The sequence below is a fragment of the Salvia miltiorrhiza genome, chromosome 2 (genome assembly GCF_028751815.1).
Source record: "Salvia miltiorrhiza cultivar Shanhuang (shh) chromosome 2, IMPLAD_Smil_shh, whole genome shotgun sequence".
Lineage (NCBI taxonomy): Eukaryota > Viridiplantae > Streptophyta > Magnoliopsida > Lamiales > Lamiaceae > Salvia > Salvia miltiorrhiza.
Genome location: NC_080388.1, coordinates 68393325 through 68420197, shown reverse-complemented (window position 1 = coordinate 68420197; position 26873 = coordinate 68393325). Strand labels below are relative to the sequence as shown.

General features: G+C 35.4%; 3 protein-coding genes across 3 annotated transcripts in view; 2 read left to right on the top strand and 1 right to left on the bottom strand.

The window, feature by feature from the left end:
- LOC131008566 (uncharacterized) overlaps positions 1-26873 on the bottom strand; it is a 590934-nt gene that overhangs the window by 342603 nt on the left and 221458 nt on the right. The window lies entirely within an intron of this gene.
- LOC131008586 (sister chromatid cohesion protein PDS5 homolog C-like) lies at positions 838-14979 on the top strand. The gene is made up of 20 exons (XM_057935517.1): positions 838-873; positions 1365-1466; positions 1820-1915; positions 2279-2380; positions 2692-2805; positions 3168-3275; positions 3636-3737; positions 4103-4138; positions 4569-4673; positions 5008-5109; positions 5474-5545; positions 5904-6008; positions 6824-6928; positions 7545-7646; positions 7747-7850; positions 12800-12871; positions 12986-13037; positions 13212-13298; positions 13373-13413; positions 14686-14979. Exons 2-20 carry the CDS (start codon positions 1464-1466, stop codon positions 14693-14695), a joined length of 1518 nt encoding a protein of 505 aa, XP_057791500.1. The 5' UTR covers positions 838-873; positions 1365-1463; the 3' UTR covers positions 14696-14979.
- LOC131008609 (nudix hydrolase 17, mitochondrial-like) lies at positions 20291-22027 on the top strand. The gene is made up of 5 exons (XM_057935547.1): positions 20291-20645; positions 20822-20933; positions 21005-21088; positions 21169-21297; positions 21640-22027. The coding sequence occupies exons 1-5, from the start codon at positions 20554-20556 to the stop codon at positions 21724-21726; spliced, it is 504 nt and encodes a 167-aa protein (XP_057791530.1). The 5' UTR covers positions 20291-20553; the 3' UTR covers positions 21727-22027.

Sequence of the window (26873 nt, the reverse complement as noted above, 5' to 3'; positions counted from 1 at the left end):
TAAGCACTTTACATAATGATGATGATGTCTTTTCTTTGCTTTTTAGTACATAACCACTATCCTTTATGTCCACTTGTCAACATTTTTGTTTGTCAACCCTTTTAATAATTTTGTGGTTAATAATGCAATGAGACAATAGTACTCTTACTATACCCAATAAACCACAGTCCAATAAGATGCAATCCTTTTTATTCACGTGGACATTACACTTCTCTCTGATTTTTGTGCCTATGATCCTTTTCTCATTAGCTGTAATTGACAAATTTGCCACTTACTGTAAATCTGAAACCAACTAGCTAACATGATAGCATCATGATGGAATACAGAGCCGCTTTGAAAAAGGGCAAAAGTCTCGGACGAGGGTATCTTCTGTGAAGAATGGCAGGAGAAACACTATTGTTTCTGAAGATCTAAAAGAAGATATCGTGGTAATAACTGACCTTTTATAGATCCTAAGTACTTTACTCAATGATTATGGCGTCTTTCTCTATTTTTTGGTACTTGTCAACATTTTGGTTTGTCAACCATGTCAATAATTTTGTGGTAAAGGTTATATATAATAATGCAATGAGACAATAGGGCTCTTACTGTACTCAAGAAACCACATTCCAATAAGATGCAATCCTTTTTATTCATGTGATGGTTACACTTGTCTCTGATTTCCTTGATAATGATACTTCTCTCATTATCTATAATTGATAACTTTTGCGTCTGATTCTAAATCTAAAACCAACTAGCTAACATGATCGCATCCTGATGGAATACAGAGCAGCTCTGAAGAAGAAGGGCACGGGTCTTTGACGAAGGTATCTTCTATGAAGAAAGGCAGGAGAAAGACTATTGTTTCTGAAGTACTTGAAAGATGATATCGTGGTAATAACTGACTTTTATAGATCCTATGTACCATATTTAATGATTATGGTGTCTTTCCATGTTTTTACTCCCTCCATCCCGGCTAACTTGGCCTATTTCTTTTCGGTACGGTTATTTAAGAGAGTAAGATTGTAGTGTGATGGTTTATGGGCCCATATTTAATGTAGTGTTAAGTGATTATCTAAAAAGGAAACAAGTTAAGTCAAGTGCGACAGCCCGTAATGGATTACAGGCCAAGTTAAAAGGGATGGAGGAAGTAGTACATCACCGCTATCCTTTATGTCCACTTGTTAAAATTTTGGTTTGTCAACCCTGTTTATAATTTTGTGGTAAAAGTTGTACATAATAATCCAATGAGACAATAGTACTCTTACTATACCCAACAAACCACACTCCAATAAGATGCTTTGGCTGTAATTGATAACTTTTGCCTCTGACTCTCTAAATCTAAAACCAACTAGCTAACATGATTGCATCATGATGGACTACAGAGCCACTCTGAAAAAGGGCAAGGGTCTCGGACAAAAGTATACTCTGTGAAGAAAGGCAAGAGAAAGACTACTGCTTCTGAAGACCTAAAAGAAGATATCATGGTAATAACTGACCTTTTATAGATCCTAAACACTTTACTCAATGATTATGGTGTCTTTCTCTATTGTTTAGTGTTTAACCACTATCCTGAATGTCCAGTTGGTTTGTCAACCCTGGTAATAGGTTTGTGGTAAAGTTTATATATAATAATTCAATGAGACAATAGTACTCCTACTATACCCTAGAAACCAGAATCCAATAAGATGCAATCTTTTTTATTAATTTGCTAGCTACAATTCTCTCCGATTTCCTTGTTTATGATCCTTTTCTCATTAGCTGTAATTGATAAGCTTTTGCTATTGACTCTAAATCTAAAACCAACTAGCTAACATGATTGCATCATGATGGAATACAGAGCCGTTCTGAAAAAGAGCAAGGGTCTGGGATGAAGGCTGTGAAGAAAGGCAGGAAAAAGGCTATTGTTTCTGACGACATAAAAGAAGATATTATGGTAATAACGGATGATTTATAGATCCTAAGCACTTTACTAAATGATTATGGTGTCTTTCTCTGTTTTTAAGCATTTAACTGCTATCCTTTACGTCCAGTTGTCCACATTTTGGTTTGCCAACCTAGTTATTAATTTTGTTGTAAAGGTTAGATATAATCATACAATGAGACAACAATACTCTTATTCTACCCAAGAAACCACAATCCTATAAGATGCATTCCTATTTATTCATGTGGTTGTTACATTTTTTTCTTTGATTTCCTTGCTTGTGATCTTTTTCTCATTAGCTATAATTGATAACTTTTGCCACGAACTCTAAATCTAAAACTAACTAGCTAACATGATCATCCTCATGGAATACAGAGCAACTTTGAAGAAGGGCAAGGGTCTTTAACCAAGGTATCTTCTGTGAACAAAGGCAGGAGAAACACTATCGTTTCTGAAGACCAAAAAGAAGATATCATTGTAATAACTGACCTTTTATAGATCCTCAGCAGTTTTCTCAATGATTATGGTGTCTTTCTTCGTTTTTTAGTATTTAAATGCTATCCTTTATGCCCGCTTGTCAATATTTTGGTTTATCAACAATGTTAATAATTTTGTGGTAAAGGTTATATGTAATAATGCAATGAGACAATAGTGCTCTTACTATACCCAAGTCACACATCTCTGTGATTTCCTTGATTATGATCCTTTTCTCATTAGCTGTAATTGATTACTTTTGCCACTGATTCTAATCTAAAATCAACTAGCTAACTCAACCTGATGGAATACAGAGCTGCTCTGAAGAAGAAGAAGAAGAAGGGCAAGGGTCTTTGATAAAGGTATCTTCTGTGAAGAAAGGAAGGAGAAAGACTATTGTTTCTAAAGACTCAAAAGCAGATACCCTGGTAATAGCTGACTTTTTATAGTTCCTATGTACTTTATTCAATGATTATGGTGTGTTTCTGCGTTTTTTAGTACATAACCGCTATCCTTTATGTCAAATTGTCAACATTTTGGTTTGTCAACCCTGTTATAATTTTGTGGTAAAAGTTATATATAATGATCCAATGAGACAACAGTACTCTGACTATACCCAAGAAACCACAGTCCAACAAGATGCAATCCTTTTTATTCATGTGGTAGTTCCACTTCTCTCTGATTTCCTTGCTTATGGTCCTTTTCTCATTAGCTGTAATTGATAACTTTTTCCACTGACTCTAAATCTAAAACCAATTAGCTAACATGATTGCATCCTGATGGAATACAGAGCAGCTCTGAAGAAGAAGGGCAAGGGTCTTTACCAAAGGTATCTTCTGTGAAGAAAGGCAGCAGGAGAAAGACTATTATTTCTGATGACTTAAGAGAAGATATTGTGGTAATAACTGACCTTTTATAGATCCTAAGCACTTTACACAATGATGACGGTATCTTTTTTTGCTTTTTAGTACATAACCACTACTATCCTTTATGTCCACTTGTCCCCATCTTTTGTTTGTCAACCCTGTTATTAATTTTGTGGTAAAAGTTATATATAATAATGCAATGAGACATTAGTACTCTTATTATACTCCAGAAACCACTGTCCAATAAGATGCAGTCCTTTTTATTCGTGTGGTAGTTACACTTCTCTTAGATTTTCTTGCTAATGATCCTTTTCTCATTAGCTGTAATTGATGCCACTGACTCTAAATCTAAAACCAACTAGCTAACATGATTGCATCACGGTTGAATACAGGGCCACTCTAAAGAAGGGCAAGGGTCTGGGATAAAGGTATACTCTGTGAAGAAAGGCAAGAGAAAGACTATTGTTTCTGAAGACCTAAAAGAAGATATCATGGTAATAACTGACCTTTTATAGACCCTAAGCACTTTACTCAATGATTATGGTGTCTTTCTCTTTTTTTTAGGATTTAACCACTATCCTTTATGTCCACTTGTCATTATTTCGATTTGTCAACCCTGTTATTAATTTTGTGGTAAAAGTTATATATAATAGTCCAATGAGACAACAGTACTCTTACTATACCCCAAGAAACCACAGTCCTATAAGATGCAATCCTTTTTATTCATGTGGTTGTTACACTTTTCTCTCTGATTCCTTGCTTATCCTTCTTTTCTCATTAGCAATAATTGATTACTGTTGCCATTGACTCTAAGTCTAAAACCAGCTAGCTAACATGATCTTATACTCTTTTAATACAGAACAACTGTGAAGAAGGGCAAGGGTCTATGAAGAAGGTATCTTCTATGAAGAAAGCCAGGATAAACACTACTATTTCTGAAGACCTAATAGAAGATATCATAGTAATAACTCACCTTTTATAGATCCTTATCCTTAGCACTTTACTCACTGATTATGGTGTCTTTCTCCATGTTTTAGTATTTAAATGGTATCCTTTATGTCCACTTGTCGACATTTTGGTTTGTCAACCATGTTAATAATTTGTGGTAAAGGTTATATATAATAATGTAATGAGACAATAGTGCTCTTACTATACTCAGGAAACCACAGTCCAATAAGATACAATCCTTTTTTTTCATGTCAGTGGTGGTTACACTTCTCTGTGATTTTTCATGATTATGTCATTGGCTTTAACAGATAACTTTTGCCACTAATTCTAAATCTAAAATCCACTTTCTAACATGATCGCATCCTTATGGAATACAGAGCACCTCTGAAGAAGAAGGTCAAGAATCTTTGACGAAGGTATCTTCTGTGAAGAAAGGAAGGAGAAAGACTATTGTTTCTAAAGACTCAAAACAAGATACCGTGGTAATAACTGACCATTTATAGTTCCTATGTACTTTATTCAATGATTATGGTGTCTTTTGGTGTTTTTTAGTACATAACCGCTATCCTTTATGTCCACTTGTCAACATTTTGGTTTGTCAACCCTGTTAATAATTTCGTGGTAAAAGTTTTATGTAATAATCCACTGAGAAAATAATACTCTTACGAAACCCAAGAAACCACAGTCCAATAGATGCAATCCTTTTCATTTCCTTGCTTATTCTCCTTTTCTCATAAGGTTTAATTGATAACTTTTGCCACTGAGTCTAAATGTAAAATCAACTCGCTAACATGATTGCATCCTAATGGAATACAGAGCCGCTCTGGAAAAGGGCAAGGGTCGGGGAATAAGGTATCCTCTGTGATGAAACGCAAGGGAAAGGCTATTGTTTCGGAAGACCTAAAAGAAGATATTATGGTAATAACTGACGTTTTATAGATCCTAAGAACTTTGATCAACGATTATGGTGTCTTTCTGTGCTTTGTAATATTTAATAGCTTCCTTTATGTCTACTTGTCAACATTTTTGTTTGTCAACCCTGTTTATAGTTTTTTGGTAAGGTTATATATATATTAATTGAGTGAGACAATAGTCCTCATATTATACCCAAGAAACCACAGTCAAATAAGATGCAATCTTTTTTTATTCATGTTGTAGCTACAGTTCTCTCAGATTTCCGTGCTTACGACCCTGTTCTCATTAGATTTATTTCATGACTTTTGCCACTGAGTCGAAATCTAAAACCAACTAGCTGACATGATCTCATAATTATGGAATACAGAGCAGCTCTGAAGTATTGAAGAAAGGCAAGGGAAAGACTATTGTTTGTGAAGACCTAAAAGAATATATCGTGGTAATAACTTACATTCAATAGATCCTAAGCACTTTACTCAACGATTGTGGTGTCTGTTTTTTATTATTGAACTGCTATCCCTTATGTTCAATTGTCAACATTTTGATTTATCAACCTTGATAATAATTTTTTGGTAAAGGTTATATATAACAATACAATGAGACAATAGTGCTCTTATTATACCCAAGAAACCACAGGACAACAAGATCCAATCCTTCTTATTCATGTGGACAGTTACACTTCTCTCCGATTTCCTTGATTATGATCCTTTTCTCACTAGTTATAATTGATAGCTTGTGCTACTGACTCTAAATCTAAAATCAACTGGCTAACATGATCACATCATGATGCAATACAGAGCAGCTCTAGAGAAGAAGAGCAAGGGTTTCTGAGGAAGGCATATTCTGTGAAAAAATGCAGGGGAAAGACTATTGTTTCTGAAGACCTGAAAGAAGATATCGTGGTAATAACTGACCTTTAAATGATCCTAAGCACTTTACTCAATGATTGTGGTGTTTTTCTCTGTTTTTTTGTATTTAACAGCTATCCTTTATGTTCACTTGTCAACATTTTGGTTTGTCAACCATGTTAATAATTGTGCTGGTAAAGGTTATATATAACAATGCATGAGACAGTAGTGCTCTTAGTATACCAAGAAACCACAGTCCAATAAGATGTTATCCTTTTTATTCATGTTGTATTCTACTTCTCTCTGATTTCCTTGCTGACGATCCTTTTCTCGTTATATGTAACTGATAACTTTTTCCACTGATTCTAAATCTAAAACCAACTATCTAACATGATTGCATCCTGATGGAATTTAGAGCCGCTCTGAAAAAGGGCAAGGTTCTTGGACGAAGGTATCCTCTCTGAAGAAAGGACTTTTGTTTCTGTAGACCTAAAAGAAGATAATGTGGTAATAATTGACCTTTTATAATTATAAGCACTTCAGTCAATGATTATGGTGTCTTTCTCGTTTATTTAGTATTTAATTGTTGTCCTTTGTATCCACTTTTTAACATTTTGGTTTGTCAACCCAGTTAATAAATTTATGGTAAAGGTTATATATAATAATGCAATGAGACAACATTGCTTTTACTCTACCCAAGAAACCACAGTCCAATTAGATGCGATCCTTCTTATTCATGTGGTAGTTACAATTCTCTTTGATTTCTTTGCTTATGATCCTTTTCTCATTAGCTGTAATCGATAACTTTTGCCACTGACTCTAAATCTAAAACCAACTAGCTAACATGATTGCACTATGATGGAATACAGAGCAGCTCTGAAGATGAGGGGCAAGGGTCTTTGAAGAAGGTATCTTTTGTGAAGAAAGGCAAGAAAAAGACTGTTGTTTCTGAAGACTTAAAAGAAGATATCATGGTAATAACTTACCTTTTGTGTTATTTAAACGCTATCCTTTCAATCCACTTGTCAACATTTTGGTTTGTTAACCATATTAATAATTTTGTGGTAAAGGTTATATATAACAATGCAATGAGACAATAGTGCTCTTACTATACCCAAGAAACCACGTTCCAATAAGATGCTACTCCCTCCGTCCACGAAACATCTTCCTAAGGGAGTGGACACGGGTTTTAAGTAAAGCAAGTTATGTATTTGGTGAGTGGAAAAAGGGTCCCACAAATTAGAAAAAGTGATGATAGTTAATAGGGTTATTTTCAAAAATGGTAGGTCCATTTGTGGCAATGTGTGTAAATATGTGGAAATTGTAATTTGTAAGGGTGATAGTTAGTCGAATTGTTTCCAAAAATGGACTAGGAAGATGTTTTGTGGATGGACGAAAATGGAAAGTAGGAAGATGGTTCGTGGATGGAGGGAGTATCATTTATATTCATATGGTTCGTGGTAGTTACACTTCTCTCTGATTTTTTTGTTTATGATCATTATCTCATTAGCTGTATAATTGATAATTTTTCTCTCTGACTTTAAATCTAAAACCAACTAGCTAACATGATCACATTCTGATGGAATACAGAGGCGAACTGAAGACAGGCAAGGGTCATTGACGAAGGTATCTTCTGTGAAGAAGGGCAGGAGAAAGACTATTGTTTCTAACGACCTGAAAGAAGATATCATGGTAATAACTAACCTTTTAGAGATCCTAAGTACTTTACTCAATGATTATGGGTCTTTCTCTGTTTTTCAGTATTTAACTGCTAACTTTATGGACTTGGCAGCCATTGGCTTCTCATAGTAGTCCTATGTCTTCACAAGCTATAGCCGGATCTGTTGAAGTATCTAAACAAAACGCAGAAGGAAGTATGCCACGTCCAAGGAAGAGGTCTGGCCTTGTTATTTGTCTTTACATTTGATTTTGTGCAGCTCAGATTTAAAGTGATTTAGATTATCTCTTTCAGTATGCATGAAAGTATTTTATACTTGTCCAAAAACATGCTTTTGGTTATATGTTTGAGGCTGTAGGAGCTTTTTGCGAAGTAAAATTACAGATAAAAGTGTCGGGAATTCCTTGACCAAGCATTACAGCCGGAACTGATCTCAATGATCAACTAAGACATCCTAATCCATAATTATGTTTTTTTTTTTCTTCTAAAATCCTCCCAACATATAACTGCCTTGAATAACTAAAACAGTGAAATAAATGATTAAATAAAATCTTATTCAAATTTAACTACTATATGGGATCCTGTATGTTTGTTTCATTCTCTTTACCTCCTAAATGAATACACCTGAACCTGCCCTGCCGTAATTGTCCCCCCCCCCACTCCTCGAAAACTTGCCTTGTCCTTAAGGTTGAACCATTGAAGTGCTGGAAACTGTTCCGTAAAATCCAGGTCATCAACCTATGTAGCATCATCGGCTCGACGGTCTTCCCTTTGAGTAAGGTACTGCCAGACACGATTATTATCACGGCACATGATTGATCCATACATCGTAATCAACTCCGGAGGAAAATTGATGCTCTTTCAACAAGAAGTTGGACAGAAAAATCAGAAGCAACTTCATGGTGTGATCATATCCTTCAATTGAGAAACATGGAATACCAGATGAATGCTAGACGACACCAGAAGCTTCAATTTATAAGTAGAGGCTCCAAGGGCAGCGGCAACCTTAGGGTACTTTATTGCCCACCTCTAAATGAACATAACACTTTTTTGTATTAGCTGCGGTCATCATCCATTCTTGTGCCATCTTTAAATGATAGTGCTACTGATTTATTATTTCAATAAGTGCTAACAAGTCGTCAACCATGGCCTTTAAATGAATCTCCATAGGAGGAGATTGTGCCAAAGTTGGAAAGTGATTTCCATAAGTTAAGCCAGAGGTCGAATGGATGCTAGTATTATAACAATATTCAGCCCAAAAAACCCAATAACTCTACCATCATGGATGTTAAAATGTAAAACATTGAAGTTAACTTTTCCCACAACGATTATGGACTTTTGTTTCACCCTATGCCTTCAACCGATATGCCAAGTTCATTTTCTGCTTGGTACCCATGGATTTATATAAGTTCATTTCATCCTATTAGAATTGGATATTGGGCTCAATTCCACTTACAAAACTGGCTTATAAGTGGAGAGATACCTCACCATTATAAATTGGTCCATGCCTCTTTCTCCAACCAATGTGGGACATTTTAACATGCCCCCTCACGCACACAACTTGGACTATACCAAACGCCATCTGTTGACAACGATATTGGGGGCCTATCTTTGGATTGGGTTGGCCCTGATACTATATTAAATTGGATATTGGGCCCAATTCCACTTACAAAACCGGCTTATTAGTGGAGGGATATCTCACCATAATAAATTGATTCATGCCCCTTTCTCCAATCAATGTGGGACATTTTAACACATCCAAAATATATATACTAAAAAATATGTTAGGTTGCGTTCGGAGACAATTTGTCTAGGGTTCTCATGGAGTCGGAAAGATTTGCGAGCAAACATCGTCATCTTACCAAGCAATAAATGTGTGTTTGAGGCCAATGGGATTTTAGTAAACATCGTCATCTTACCAAACATCGTCATCATCATCTTTCCTCAGGGGATCATGATTTCTTTCTATTGTAGGTTTTTTTTGTTAGTTCCTATTTGTGGTGCACAATCTCCGTGAATGGATGTGGTGGTTATGATCGATTCTATAGAAAGGAAGGATTAGTGTATATCTTTTGTTGGAATTTCCTAAAAAAACCATTGCATGTAAAACGTTGAAGATAACTTTCCGCACAACAATTAAGGATATGCTGAGCTTATTTTTGGCTTGGTATTTTTAAATAACTTCGTCCGAAATATACTCAAGCAAACAACGCCATTGAGATGATCATATTTAGAAAAAATATTTGCCACAAGCATTAGACAATCATAAGTAGACAATCATAGTAACACCATTATAAAATCCATGCTCACATCTTCCAAATGCTTTTAGGTATTGGAAGTTGTAACAATAAGTTGGAAGTACGAGTATATTTACTTTTCTATCAAAAAAGTCAAGTTTACACAAACTCCATTCTATGTTTAATTAAGTAAGCTTGTTAGAGTAAAGTAGAGCTGAACCTCATAATATTAATCCAAAAGGAAAGATAATTAAATTGGATGATAACAAGCAATTATGATGGAATATCTTCTTCCTATGTGCAACAAGTGCCATTCTAAATAAGAGAAATCGTAGAAGTCTTTTCTCATTGGTTATGATGCCTTTCTATGGGATTGTGGGTCTCTCTATTAGCTCCTATATGTGGTGCACAATCTCTTGGAATGTAGATGGTGGTTATTCCGTTGGGGATTTCTTGACGCATGTAAGAAGATAAACACATAACTATTAAGGAATTCCATTTGACCGTGTCAAGCTCATTTTTGGCTCGGTACCCATTGATTTAAATAAAATTGTTCAAAATATGTTCACAAAAACCGGGTTGTGTTTGGAGACACATGATCTAGGATTCTCATGAAGTTAGAAAATTGTGAGCAAAGAAGCCCATCTTACCAAGCAATAGAAGTGGTTTGAAGCCAATGACATGAGCATATTTAGAAAGGTATTTTCCACGACCATTATTAATAGTAACTCCATTATAGAATGTTGAAGATAACTTTCCATTATAAACAAGCATAGTAACTCCATTATAAAATCCATGCTCATGTATTCTAGATGAGTTATGAATAGAAAGTTGTAACAATAAGTTCGAGTGCGAGTATATTTACTTTGTTGATGAGTAAGACAAGTTTCCACAAACTCCAATCATGCTTGTATCTTTAGAGAGGGTGTTTGGCTAAGCTTATTTTTAGATAGTTTATAAGCTTCAACAACTTATAAGATTTTCAAAAGCTTACAAGATGTAATGTTTAAAGAGCTTATAAGTTAACCAAGTGTTTGGATACTTAAGCTTGTAAGTTAGAGAGAAAATTGTGCATTAGTTAGGCAGGCGCAGCTGCGCCTTTCTTCCTTCGCGTGTAAACTTGAGGTAAAGGTGTAACATAGGCAATAAAAACCGTGGATGCAAGTTGATGATTAGTGTGATATGTCCTAAATGGCCATACGAAGGGGTAGAGTGAAATTCTTCAATGAGTTTGGGAATACAAAGTGAAGTTTGGGATAATACAAGAGAAGCACTAGAGAAAGAATGCCTTTGACAAGAGTGAATGGGCTAGGTGCAGGCGCACCCACCTCGCGGGCATGAACAAATTTTCAGAGCTCCTTGTCTGGAACAAGTTGGTAAGGAATCCTCCATGACTTTGTCTCCAATCCGCCTCGTGATAAGGTATTCAAGGCCTTGTTCATGACACTGGTTCATGGAAAAGGTCTCAAATTCGAACCCACCACTAGTTTTCTGAATAGAGTTTTCTAAGGGAGTTTTACTTTTTCTTTGTGGTTTACGGGCTACTAGCCTACTAGACATGGGCAGAATTATCAGGAGCGAACTTGTGCGGCGGCTGCAATTTCCCTCGTAATTTTAGTGTTAATTGATGATTATACAGGACATTAAAGGAAGTCTAAACCCGTTTTCTTTTGCCAAGTAGAATTATCCTTGCCCAAGCCCTATGGCCTTATGTCTCTTGCATTTGTTTCCTCTAACTCGAATACACCCGAACCTGATTTACATCAAATTGAGAACTTTGAAATATAGTTTTTGGCACCTACCATTTATGGACTGGAAATTTTGCTGTTGTTAACTTTTTTTTTTTTGCTGAGATCTTTCTGAAAATCATGCATATTTTCAAGCTTACATGCATACGGACATGCGTACACAGAGTTGTTATATATGGAAGCTTACCTTCACTTAGTACTGTCCTTAATTTTTGCCCTGTATTAGTACAGAGCCACCTGATCATTGCTACTCTCCTCCCGCTCTGTTTGTGTGCATGCACTGCTTACTTTCTTTCTATTACCGTAATCTATAATCTTGCCAGATCATTACCAAAACTATAATCTTTAGACCTGCTATCCCTTATTTTTCCTGTTCCATTACCTTAAAAAAGAACCACATTTGGTGTCTGCATGTCAATTGTTATAACTTATAAGCGTTTGAAATGAAAAAATAGATACTTTTCTTCATGCCATTTCTTCATCTGGCTGGTGAAGTCACCATCTTAAATATACAAAATGAGGATCACAAATCTTCCTGTAGACCTGGTCCTCTACCATGCATTAGAAGAACTTTTCAATGGCAATAAGTTCCATTACCTTAAAAAAGCACCACATTTCGTGTCTGCATGTCAATTGCTATAAGCTTTTGAAATGAAAAAAATAGATACTTCTCTCCATGCCATTTCTTCGTCTGGCTGGTGAAGTCACCATCATAATATACAAAATGGGGATCACAAATCTTCCTGTAGACCTGGTCCTCTACCATGCATTAGAAGAACTTTTCAATGGCAATAAGTTCCAAAGTGGACAGGTAAAAACTTTCATTACAAATCGTATCGAACATTCTTGTGTCTTTGGAGGCTAAGGATGTTGAAGGGCTCGAGCTCGAGCTCGATTGCTTTGGCATGCATAAAGAAAGTTCCAGATATATGAACCTAACTGGGTGCGATATTGGTCCAAAAAATGAAATAATCTGTCTTGTTTTCATATAAGTATCTCATAATGTACCTGAATTATTGGATACTTCTGATTAAAGACATTGTATTCTAATTTCTATTTGCAATACGTGAGTAAGGGCACACACAAATAATGTGCGCGTTCAATTTATGTTCATGCACTTGCAATTTTTGGTATATATCATATTGAATTCAGCTTCAAATGTTGTTTCATTTCCTAATTAAGAACTGCAAGCGGATCTGTTGGTGAAGAGGTGGTCGGATGCAGGATTAAGGTTTGGTGGCCTCTTGATCAGACGTAAGTACTCATATTTATAGCCATTCAACACCAAGGAACTCATTAAAAGCTAGGAGCACTAAAATTTTCATTTTGATGTGTCATTACACTTTTAAGATTTCTTCGTGTTTGTAGGTTTTACAAAGGCAAGATTATGGCTTTTGACCCCTTATACCAAACCCACCAGGTAAGATTTCTTCTTCTGACATGCATGGGATCTTCCTTATCATACTCTTATAATATGGAGAGCTTATTTTAATTGACTAGTTTCTTGATCCACATATGCATAATTTGAATTGGATCTTGTATTTTGATTTATCTCTCTATGTTCTTATTCTGGCCATTTCATGACCTTATTTAGGTTGATTATGATGACGGTGAAATCGAAATATTAGACCTAACTGGAGAATGCTGGGAGCTGCTACAAGACAGCAATTTGTCTGCTGATGTTAGTTTTGTGTTCATTTTCTTGTGATTTTATATGTTGTTCCCATATATGATGCATGTTTGCACATTCAACAGGAGTCGGAGATTGGTTCTGGTCCTAGCTCTACTAAAGTGAAGTAAGCTTCTCTTTTGATGATCTGAGCCTTATTGTTTTGGTATGTTCTGTTAAGCCTTAACACTAAACCAGTTGGGTCTAAATAGTATATTGGAGTGGTCACATTTGATGTATAATATCAATCTCAAGCCTGTCCATTTTACTCTCTACTTGCACTACTTCTTGTGAAGCAAACTAGCCGAATTAAAAAGTCTATAGACTTAGTATGTCCTGGAATGAATTCATATTGCTGCTTTAAAGCCGAGACCAAATAAACTGTATGTGGAACAAATCTGATCACATATATATTACATATATCTATCTATAGACACCTACGTGCAATACAATCTAAAAAGGACGAGTTATTTCTTAGAAAGTAGTAGAGATGAAAGTAATAGAGATTAAGGTACCTGTTATTTCTTAGAAAGTAATAGAGATTAAAGTATCGTTATATATCAGGGCAAATAACATAGTATAACTTGACCTATAGGGTCATTTCAAGATATCTCCCTATCTTTTTAGAGTTACCCTTTAGAATCTGATGTATTTGATTGCTACGAGTCTAACATTGGATCAAATTGCCGATGCTTGAAAAACTATTTGGACCCAGATGTATACTGTGAGAAATATGCAAAGGGATACTTAAATTGATCCAATTTACTATGAACCAGGACTTTCATCTGGACCATTTACTAGGAATTTGATCCAATGTTAGATTTGCAGTACTAAATTGTTAGTTTGTTTTAAAGGTTGAGACATTTTTAACAATGATCATAAGGGGGTGTTTACTTTGCATAATTGATAAAATACATGATTGAGTATTTTTACCCTCCATACTAGGATTTCTTCAATCTCACCCCTTTAATGGATATGAATCAAGCAAAAGTAGCTAAAATAATAGAAATTATTAAGAGCCTTGGGATATCCCAAAGTTCCAATCCATCAAAGTAAACAAAGGATTAGCCTTACTATTTTTATCTATAAAGGCTAATCCTCAAAAGTAAATGCCTCCTATAGGTAATGTGAGAATACAGTATCCGCACTATATTTTATAACCGTGTAAGATTGCAATCATTAAATATTGCAAATCAGCATTCTCAGTATGCTAAGTATGCTCCAAAATGGAAATCTTGTGATATCACGATCACGTAGTTGTGAGTTAGCTGTTGCAAAGTCTATAGATGAGTCACAAATATTGCCATAAATATTGATCTAACGGTTCCATTATCATTCAGTGTGAAGATTTCCGTGATATTATCTGATTCTGGCACTGATTTTCTATTGACTTATGCAGATTGGTGTAATTGTGTTATAAAGGTTCAGACTGTGCCATTTGGGGCGTTTAATGTGAAGATTTCCCTTGCAACTAGGTGTGCTTATGTCGGATTCTGGCATTGATTCTCAATTAAGTTTGTTGTATGCAGTTTCAGTATTTGCCGTTTAGGCGTTGGATATTTAAAGTATCGACCTGTGTTAGCTTTTCAATTCTCGTACCCAAATTGACTGACCTTGTGAACTACAGTTCAAATGTTCTCTAATTGTTAGCACTTGAAAATTTTAGTTATCTTCTACAGTTTTTGTATTTTAAGCTGCTTCTCTTAGAAATTCTTAAACACAATATATAAGGTGTTTAGAGCATATATGATAGTTTCAACGTTTTGAAAATAAATCTTCTGTCAAAATAAGATGATAGGATTTTATATATACTGATTGAGAAGGTAAGAAGACATCATATATTTGTTTAGAGAGGTGTTACTTTTGAATTTTTATATTTTAGTTAGTGTAATTATTGTTATAATAATAATAACTTAATTTTTCAAGGACTCCAATCTTTAATAAAAAAGATGCAGTACCTTCTTATTAGTTAAAAACATTTCTTTATTTTATTCACATTAGTACTTATTTGCTTTTGTAATAGCGTTGGATGGGATGGGTTCAATTCTACTAGGAGTAATTAATTGATTTGGTAGTGGATTGTGTGTTTTCGTTTTTTACGGGTGGATTGTGTTGTTTTTAAAATAATTTACATAAAAAATTTAATTATTAGTGATTCACATAGTTGTTCCATGTATGATATAACTAGTCTATACATGTATTATTTTCATAATAAATTCATATTTTAAGAACCCTAGGATTTCGGTCTCACATGATCGTGATAAATGGTCCTTATTGTGAATCAATTAGGTTCTCAAAGCATGTTCGTCTCGTTGATGCTTTCATTAAGAGATTTTGTAGTAAGATCTCTTATTGAGGGTGATTCATCTTGAAACAAGGCCAATCATTTCCAAAAGATTAATAGAAAAGGAAACAGATTTCATAGATTTGTCAAACTTTCGATGGCATTACTAAATTCTTTAAAGGACATGTCGAAACTAACTTAAAAATTGGGTATCAATTGTCTCCAACAAAACATCAAGCGGTGCGAACTCGCACTCTTCCTCCCCCGAATCAAGAAAAAATTCGGTATCAATTAACAATAATTCCAAAAGTTTACTGTAGCAGTGACAAGATTAGATTTATTATCATTTATGGTTCAATTTAAGTACTTCGTTATATTTTTATTTAGACACAGACAACCATTTGACTAAAATTCAAAATTTGTGATTTAGAAATTCAAAATATTGTAGGGTCTTTCATTTTTTGGGCGTTATATATAATTATAATCATAAAAAAATATTACTAGTAAATTATAAATTACAAGTACGTAAATGTAAAACCATTATTATCACACATTGTAGAGGTAGAGAACTGGTTTTCTAGATATTAGCTATAGTTAAGAATGCCGATTAAGTTGAAACCTATAGATTAACTGAAAATTAATACGTGCTAAATGGGTCGTCCATATCGACTGGGTCGACGGGTTAGATGGGCTGACTGATAGTTTACGGGTTGACCCAACGAGTTGAGGTAAGCAAAACAATATTCTATTACTCCCTCTGTCCCAAAGGAAATGTCCTCCTTCTTTTGGGCACGCTTATTAAGGATGCATTATCTACCTAATCTAGTAGAATATTAAGGAAATTTCAATTTCTACTAGATTAGGCAGCATATAAGATTCAATGACATTTCACGGCATTATTTCAGTTTCTACTAGATTAGGTAGATAATGCATCCTTAATAACCGTGCCCAAAAGAAGGAGGACATTTCCTTTGGGACGGAGGGAGTATTATAGTAGCCACCACTTCAGATCCTGATCCTTATTTTCTTTAGTGATTCAAAAAAGAATCACATAGCTCTCTCTTAATACTAATAGTTAATGGTGTTTAGTTTGAGTAAAAATAACATTCATTTATATGAAATAGAAGGATATGAAATGAATAAAAAATAGATGAATTACGTAATTATGAGATGTTATCTTGTAAGTATGTGTGTTTCTTTACCCCATCAATTGAATAATCTTGTAACATAAGAGTACTATTTTTCATTATTTTTGATAGATTTAATCGAATTGTGGAATAATTTATTCTTTAATGCAAGGATTAGTTAAAAATTGTAGCTTTCAATAATATAATTCAGTCAGATTATTATCAGGGAAAAACTATATAAATGTTAATTTTTCCGTAAGCTTTCCGGCCCAATTAGCCCGACGGATTAGCCCAAAATTGAAGAACTTAATTAAAGTTAAGGCTAAAAATTTCTAAGAAAAAATTATATCAATCCAAATAACATAAACCAAAAAACCCGATAACCCGAGTAAGTTAGCCCCAAAACAAATGGGTTGGCCAATCAATATCCCTAGCTATAAATAAAATACACCAACTTTGAGTATTTTTCTCATTATGTACATAATCTTACAATATGTAATTTAAATGCATCAATTTTTAATTTATCCAAATTTTTCCACGGAAGTCAATTGCCTCCAAATTGAAATTGACATGTTAAAATTGAAAATAACGTGCCAACTAAGACGATCTCGTTTTAATTGCCAACATGAAAGCACAAAAAACAAAAATACTTAGATTGATTTATGCGTTGAAGCTCTCAGTATAATCGTATAAGAGCATTCACAGTGTGGGTGACCTGAAAGCTGATGACCTGATAGAGGAGGATTACATTAGGGTGACCTGAGTTAGAGGTGATTTGAAAAATATTTTAATTTTTTGATTTTATATGGCAATTCAAATAGTGTCGTTTTTTGATGGAAACAAAGTCATTTTGATTGCCACCTATGATGCACGGATTCTTCAAAAATTAGTATGTACGGCGAATCGGATTCTTTTGGGTGCGATTTTCTCGGATTCTCGTCGGATTCGCACCCGATTCGCCACATGGCGTATCTTTTAAAATAATTTATAAAAATAAACCGGATTCGCAAATTCCATAGGCGAAATTCACGTATCTCATGCACGAAAGGCCTACACAAGGTTGATTTTGATAATTTTATTGGACTAATAATATTTGAATCGTTATATTGTTGCCCAATTAACTTATATAATTGAAAATGCTTAACTTTTGAGTAAAATAAAATGTAAATTACATATAATTAATTTAAGAAAATTTAGATTGTATATATTTTATAAGCATTATATATAATAAAATTTTAATAATTAGATGTATCCTTGACAAATCGCACCCTATAAATTTTTAGAAACCCGTATCCCCGTACTCGTATCGTATCGCCCCCGCATCCGCACCCCCGCTCCTATGCAACATAGATTGCCACATTATTTTCCGGTTTTTTCATATCATAATTAGTTTGGACAAAATTCATGGGACAAATCACATAAATAAAAAATTATACACTTTTCGTGCCTCAAATAACTTTTTAGCAGGGAGGGTCACGAGTTTTAAGACGAAAAGTTGAAAAATAAGAATAAATGTAGTATTATTTAAGAGTGATGAAAAGGTAAAAAATAATAATAAATATAATATTATTAGTGGTGAAGTGTAGTTCAAAAATAGATAGAATTTTTTTAGAACAAATGGAAAATAGAGAGTATTTAAATTTAAGTTTTGAAAATCACATACAAATGAAAAAAATGGGTCTTCTTAAGGCAATTAAGCATTATATATATATATATATATATATAGGGGAAGGCTAAAATAAGAACGCTTCTTAAAATATAAATTAGGAACCATTTTCAGCCCTTAGATCATCAAGATCTACGGTTGATTCATCACCTTGTTGGATAAATTTATGGTCCTGAGTTCGAATCCCAAAGGTAGCAAAAAATTGTTTTTCGCAATTCATGCCTTTATACAGTTTATTCATGCGTGTTATACATAAAATTCATGCATTTTTGCTGGTTCGTAATTCTTAAAATAAGGGTGGTTTATTGAATAACCGCCCCCTATATATATATATATATATATATATATATATATATAGGGAGAAGACATATATATATATATATATATATATATATATATATATATTTAAAAAAAAGAAAAAGAAAGCCTCGATTCCCCAGGAAATTAGAGTTATCCTTGTAGGAATGAATGATGATGAGTAGGGAAATAGTAGGAAGTCAAGTTGTTGAAATAGTCAAAATAAAAGTGGAATTAGAGAGGATATAGAGTTTAATATGAAGAAAATTAAAACGTGTCTCCATGCACTGCTCTCACTTAAATTCAATGCAACCCAACCTCACTTGTTCAATAATAAACCAAACTAACACGCTAATTTATGATTATGAACTACTACAAGTTTTTATCCTTCTATCAAGACTCTTCCACAAGAGAAACTAGGAAACAAAGTTTGACGAGAATTAAGATTCACACGATTATTGTATCAAAAACAGCTAAGCTCATTAAATATTGTTAACACACTCCTTTATTAATTTAACACAAGCAAGTTCAGCAATTCCTACTTCAAAATCTAAAGCCTAGACATAAAGATAAAAATTAACTAAATTTTCATAATATTATCACTCTCTAAAATACTATCTTCCCACTCTAATAAATTTGCAAACCGCTTGAAAACTTTCTCAAGAGGGAAGCAGCTTTTCATGAGAGTGGCAACAATTTTCTCAATCATGAAGTTCATATTCTAAATATTTAAACCAGGTGCTACTAGGAAGGGTAAAATAGTAATTAATCTCAATATTTTCAGCCGCCATTGATGTTTTTAATTGGAAAAATCTTATCTAGAAGTAATGACTAATCAGGGATGGTAGTTTTACAAGGTGAAATATGGTAGTTTTATAACGTGAATATAACTCAACTAAGGTGCTACTTTTTTTTCTTACATGTATATTATTATTATTATTATCTAACAAAACTTAATAGTCCCTCCGTCCCAAAGGAAATGTCCTCCTTCTTTTGAAAATGTCTTCCTTCTTTTGGATACTTAATTATAGTTACCTATTTATATTTTTATTATTCAATAAGTAAATATATACATTCTTATAAAATATGAATTAAGTATTTCGTATCTAAAACATTTAGAAATTGTAATCATATTTATTTAGTTATATATATATATATATATAAATGATTTAATAAAAGTAACTACGTATACGGGACCCGCATTACTTAAAATGGTCAAGTGGGCTTAAAGGTATTACAAACATGGGTTAGTATGTTTTCCTATCACTTTGACTATATTGGGTATTTTCTAATCAAATTAGTTATTGTTACAAATTTGTTATAAAAAATATCTAGTTTTGATATCATGGTCTTGGTTCAGTTATATATGGGACTCGTCAGCTAAAATATGCCTCCATCTACATATTCTTTTGATGGAAACGTTAGTTGAGTTGAGCAAGTGTAAAATTAAGATATTAGCCATTATCTTTATTAATTATACTATAATATTATATACTATTTATCATTATCATTATTATTACACGCCCTACATGACTGCAGTCCACTACTTCACCATAAACATAAACATCGAAAGCGACGTCGCCGCGTACGCAATTACACACTCAGAAACAAACAACCTAACTATTGCTCTTTATCGTTTATTTAATTCCTACTCGTTTCTTATCATTGAATAATAATAGTATATAGTATATTATTTCCTTACACGGATTTAAAATAAAATTGCGAACCGATCATTTATTCTCTTTGTTTTCTTCCATCGTTATAAAAACGGGTGGAGATGGATTTACCTTTTCATCTCTATATATTTCCGAATTTGAAATTTCTTCGCTCGTTCCCATCAATTTTCTCTGGATTTTCCCTGAAAAATAAGTAATTAGTTAATTTAATTTTGTTATGACTCTCCAAATCAAGAAACTGGCGAATTCGCCCTCTCGCTCCGGCAGAACTCTGCAGCGCTACAATCAGGGATTTCGTTTGGTTGTTGGGTATGTGTTTCCTTTTTTCTTTTAAAACAAGAAAAAATAAAATAAATTACTACTATTCCTTTGTTTTGCCTTGCAATTTTGGTTCTTGCAACTTGTATATGCGGAGGTAGTATAATATTTCTGTTTTTGGAAAAGGAAATAATATCTGATTTCTGACAATTAGCAAACTGGTGCAGATGTATACCATACAGAATAAAGCAGAGCAAGGAGATTGATGGGAGTTTGATTGAGGATTTGGAGGTGCTTTTAATAAGCTCCCAGAAGAGTGCAAGCATGATGTTCCCTAAGGTAACATCTCAATATTTGCAAAATTAATTGAAACAAATTTGGTTAACATTTGCAATGAAATGTACGATCAGGGTGGTTGGGAAGTCGACGAGGAAATCGAATTGGCAGCTTTAAGAGAGACGTTGGAGGAAGCTGGTGTGGTGGGATCCCTCGAGGTATATATATAAACATTTAATTTGCATGGAAAAAGGCATTTGATGAAATTAATTACAATGATTGTGGTTTGCACTTGCAGCATAAATTGGGTGAATGGATATTCAAGAGCAAACGGCAAGAAAAGTTTCACGAGGCGTCGATGTTCTCGTTGCTGGTGACAGAGGAATTAGATGTATGGCCAGAGAAAGATGTCCGCCGACGCGTATGGGTATGTAATTAATTAGTCCACACACATATCCTCCATTCGTCCACGAAAGAACTTCTTATCTTTCATTTTTGGGACGTCCACAAAAGAGCTTCCTATCTATTTTTGGACTATACCCCACCACTTATAATCCTCTTACTTTTCACTTTTCACTTTTCACACCTCCCAATATTAATTATAACACATTTTCATCACTCCCAATACATTCAACTACCTTTTATCCACTCTCAATACACTCAACAATATTTTTTCTTAAAACCCGTGTCACTCCCTCCTAAGAAATTCTTTTATGGACGGAGAGAGTATATACATATAATGCAATGCTGATAGTGATATTAATTGCAGATGAGGGTTGATGAAGCCAGACAAGTGTGCGCGCGCTCATGGATGAAGGACGCGCTTGACGCCTTTCTATGCCAACTTCAAACTTAATTTGCTTTACACAATTAATATTCTTTAATTCTTTCATTTTTTTTCCATTTTCATACTTTGGAGGTAATTAATTCTAGTTGTTTTGAAGCTTCCTTGGAAAGTCGTATCAATGTGATGTTGGACTTGGACGCCAATACTGAACGACCAAATCCATTTTCAACGCTTCAATTTCGATTTCTCTTCGTCTTTTTATTTGCTGCACGCGTTAACAGCCATGTTGCTAAACTAACTTCAAACACTATCAACAATTGTAAAAGGCATGCATCAAATTATAAATGAAATTTTGATTATTATTGGGCCAGGGTACTCTACTTTAACAAAATATATATACTACTTCTTTTAACTCTTTTGATTGAAATGATTGACACCGGTTGCCGACGACGACGCTATTAAAATAAAAAATTGTGCTACTATGTTGGAGATTTACTAATATGTATTATGAATGAATTTGAGTGAATGTACTATGAAGTAGTACATATTTGGTAAAGAATGAACAGTTAATTTTTTAAACCGACTATTGATAATGAGTAATGAAATGCACAAATTGACAACTTTTATATAATTCTGCAAATCAAACCTATTATGTAGTATGATTCAAATTATATTAAAAATTAAATGATATATAAATTACTTATTCGACAGTCAAACTATCAAGGGTTTAATAAATATTTCCTGCATCACATGCATTGCACCACCTCTTAATCTTTCACCACGTGTCTATTAACAGTGTAGATGGCTTTCTCACTTAAAAATCTCCAATCTGCCTCCTCTCTCTCCTCCCTCGATTAAATCCGCCTACACTATTCATACCCTCGACGGCCGCCGCCGTGAAGGTTGTGTTCATACCTCCGGAATCTCCAGCAATCTCATTATCTCGGCAGGAACATTGCCCAAATTTGGACGAATTGCGACACGTCAAATCTAGAATTATTTCAAACTGATTGTTTTTGAGCTACTATCATCAACCAATTAATGACGGAAATCTTGAGCGACCTACAACACAAATTCTTGAATACAGAAATTAAAAGCATATTGTTGGACAAAAACATCATTTTTTTTAATTGAGTTGATGATAATTGCTAGCTAGGAAAAGGAACCCGGCCCAAAAATCCACACCACCGTCGATGTCCAGTAGGTGATGGAATTTGGTGGGCTTTTGGTTAAGGAGACATAATATTCGAGAAAGCAGCTTCTCAAGGAGACATAATATTGGAGTTAGCTAAAAAAAAAGATGGAAATATCAATGCATGAGGATACAGAATAGAAAATTTTCAAAAATAGTTTACAAAATGTAAGATATAACAAACAATCCAAGTTAAAGTAACATGAAAATTTATCAAAATTAACGCTAACTACTGTTTCGTTAACAAGGCAATGGCAATTACAAATTTTTAAAAATCGTGTGATGATAGCCTCGAATTTGAGAATAAATCCAACACAAGATGTAAAATAGTATTTGAATCAAGCCTAAAGGACGAAGGTCTGATAGATAATTTCTCAAATCAATGTAATAAAACTTGGAGGGAATATTTTTTACTCCCTCCGTCCACGAAATGAGTACCCATATTTCCTTTTTCGTCCGTCCACGAAATGAGTACCCATTTCCCTTTTTGGCAAGTGTACCCCACACATCTCTTTAATTAATACACTCAAAAAGTGGGACCCTTAAACTATTCACACTACACTCCATACATTTCTTAAAACCCGTGCCGTCCACAAATGAGTACTCATTTCGTGGACGGAGGGAGTAATTCTTAATTTGGAAAACTGAAGGGGGAAACCATGCATCCATGACCATACCTATACAGGTACATATATAAATGCTTTGAGTTTTGTGTGTAATTTGTAACATAATGAGAAACAATGACAAGTGTAACGAATATGTCGAAATATTAATGGATATAATGTTTGATGGAATGGGAACATTATGAGAGTTGGATTCCAACAGACATGACACATGCTGCATCAGAAGAGAATGTCTTTGGCATGCAATGCAATTATCTCCTGCCTTCTACTGTTTTTTTTTTGATCAGTAAAGTAAAAATTTTATTAAAAGAAAAGGGATCAAGGCATCAGGAATGCCAATCAAAACAACAAAACAAGTTTGAAGTCTTTGGAACACCAAGAAGTAAAAGTAATTCCTAACTCCACGATTTTGTAGGCCTCGTTCCAACTCCAAAGTCTCCCCTTAATCTGTAAAACAAGTCTATCAATATCCCAAGCCTTGTCCCGGAAACGACTATCATTCCTGCTTTCCCAGAGCAACCACACTGTTCCCACCCACAAAGCTTTAAGCAGTCTTCTTTCTCTCTTCTTTTTTCCAGCCGCAATGAAAGAAATGAAGTGTTGAAAAATACCTCTCGGATTTGCCGTTTTGATGTCAAGCCATTGAAAGATCTGGTCCCACACCGCCGCTGCTTTAGGACAATAGAGGAACAGGTGTTCCGTCGTTTCCTCACTAGAAACACAGGCATTGCACCATCTCTCCTCCACGCTGATCTGGACATTTCTTCTACTCAGATTATCACATGTTGCCAATCTGTTTCTAAGACATCTCCATGCCGTCACCTTGGCTTTATTTGGTGTTGGGGCCTTCCAAACCTTTGCCATCTCCAAAGGTAAAACTTGTTGCTCCTCTCTTGTTTTTGCCACAATTTCATATGCCGACTTGATTGTGAAGCATCCATCTGGTGTCGCCTTCCAGTTCCATCCGTCTATTACATCTACACAAGGAACAAAATCAGCTATAACCAACTGGAGATCCTCCGCAAACCCTTTCTCCCTCTCCCTTAACTCCCTCCTCCACTCCACCCTCCACACCCACGACCCTCCTTCCCAAAATCCACTTTCACCAACCAGCCTTTTCTTGTTCAGGCTCAAATTATACAGTCTCGGAAACACAAACTTAAGGGGTTTGTCAACCGCCCACACATCCTCCCAAAAGCTGGTATCAAGCCCATCCCCAATTCTTCGCCTCAAATTATTGATGAACCACCGATCTCTCCTTCCTCCTACCTTATCCACAATTTTCTGCCACCACCCTTTCTGTCCACCTCTTCCCGCCACCGAACATTCACCCCCTTCCCCCCACACTAGCCCCCCATAAATCGATTTGATCACCCTTACCCACAGAGCTTTCCCCTCCCCTAAAAATCTCCAGAGCCACTTACTTAACAGGACCTGATTAAACCAATCGATATTCCGAAACCCCAGACCTCCTGAATCCTTGTTTAGGCACAAGGCATTCCACTTGAACCAAGTGATACCCCCCATCTGTGTGCCTCCTCCCCACAAAAATTTGGTGAACAGTGAATTAAGTTCCTTAATCACCGCTTTAGGTATGAAAGCGAGGGATAATTGATATACCGGGATGGATTGCAACACCGACTTGACTAGAGTAATTCGCCCTGCCAATGAAAGGTGTCTCTTCTTCCAGCTTGCCACTTTGTTTGAAACTTTTTCAATCAAAAACTTCCAATCTCCAACACCATTGCTGCGCCCCCCCACTTTAGTACCCAAGTAGTTGCACGGAAAGGAACCGATCTTGCACATGAGGAGCGATGCCCATCTCCTCTCAACTGCCTCATCCACTCCCACTGTCAGAAGACAACTTTTGTCGAAATTTACAGCTAAACCCGAGGCGAACTGAAAGAGAATCAGGAGTTTTTTTACGCTCTCCATATTCTTGTCATCTGCCTCCAACAAGAAGATAGTATCGTCCGCGTACTGTAGATGTGAAATGGGCACTTTATCCTTGCCAATCTTCGCCGGGACCAGGAACTGCCTCTCCGTTGCTCTTTCAATGAACTCGTTAAGGCCTTCCGCCACGATAAGGAACAGGAAAGGTGACAATGGGTCACCCTGTCTCAAACCTCTCTCCATTTTGAATTCTCCCGTCGATGACCCGTTCACCAATACACTTGCCATTCCAGATTCCAGACACCCTTTAATCCACTTCCTCCAAACTCCGTCAAAGTTAAGTCGATCTAGAAGCATATCCAAGAAATCCCATTGCACAGAGTCGTATGCTTTTGCGAAGTCAATCTTGAAGAAAATACGGCCCACTCTCTTCTTTTTTGCCTCAAAAATAGCTTCATTCAGGATAACCACCCCATCTAGGATGAAGCTACCCTTGACAAAAGCACTTTGATTATCGGAAATGATCGACCCCATAACCCTCTTCAATCTCTCAGCCAGGATTTTAGCCACAATTTTGAACAAGCTAGTGATAAGAGAAATTGGGCGAAAATCATCGAGCGACCCAGCCCCTTCTTTCTTCGGAATCAAAACAATAAAAGAGGCGTTACCACCTTTCGGTATTTTGCCGCTTTCATGAAATTCCTTCAAAACCTGGAGTAAGTCCTCTTTAACCACGTGCCACGCCGCTCTCCAGAATGTGAAGTTAAATCCATCGGGTCCCGGACTCTTGTCTCCACTACAGCTCCAAACTGCTTCTTTAATCTCGTCCAGATCAAAATCCCTGATCAGCCACTGCCTCTCGTCATTTGAAATTTTCCTCCTCATGAAGTCCAGGGGGAAATCGGGCATCAGTCGTTCATTCCTTTTGAAAAAAGCTTCAAAATGATTTCTCACTCTTGCTTTAACCTCTTCCGGTTTAGATATCCACGAGTTATCAAAGAGCATTCCGCCAATCTCGTTTTTAACACGTCTCCCACGAATTGCCCTATGGAAAAAACCCGAATTAATGTCTCCCTCTTTGAGCCATTTGATTTTGGCTTTCTGTTGCAGCATCATCTGTTTATTCTTCAGTTGAAGGGAGAGCAGGGCTTGAATCTCATTTCTCTTAATCACCTCTGATTCTTGAAGACCTCTCTGTTCGTCCACCTTATCTTTCTCTTGAAGTTCCTTCTGAAGTTCTTTAATTTTGTGATCAATCTCACCGAAAGATGTCCGATTCCACACCTTCAAGGCCTCTTTTAGTTTCTTTAGTTTCTCCTTAACCTCAAAAAATCTCCATCCCCCCACCTTAGTCCCTGTCCAAACCTGCTTGACCATCTCCTCGAACTCCGAATGATTCACCCATGCATTGAGGAACCGAAAAGGTCTTGGTCCCCAATCCTCCGATCTTGTAGTGAGAATAATCGGACAGTGATCCGAAATTGAACGTTGAAGTCCTCGTGCCGACG

Coding starts and splice junctions, on each gene's coding strand:
- LOC131008586 (XM_057935517.1), top strand. Junction 5,110..5,473: donor ACCTAAAAGAAGATATTATG/GTAATAACTGAC, acceptor TATGGAATACAG/AGCAGCTCTGAAGTATTGAA. Junction 12,872..12,985: donor TGGTGGCCTCTTGATCAGAC/GTAAGTACTCAT, acceptor TCGTGTTTGTAG/GTTTTACAAAGGCAAGATTA.
- LOC131008609 (XM_057935547.1), top strand. CDS start 20,554: ATGACTCTCCAAATCAAGAAACTGGCGAATTCGCCCTCTCGCTCCGGC. Junction 20,934..21,004: donor CAAGCATGATGTTCCCTAAG/GTAACATCTCAA, acceptor ATGTACGATCAG/GGTGGTTGGGAAGTCGACGA. Junction 21,298..21,639: donor ATGTCCGCCGACGCGTATGG/GTATGTAATTAA, acceptor TATTAATTGCAG/ATGAGGGTTGATGAAGCCAG.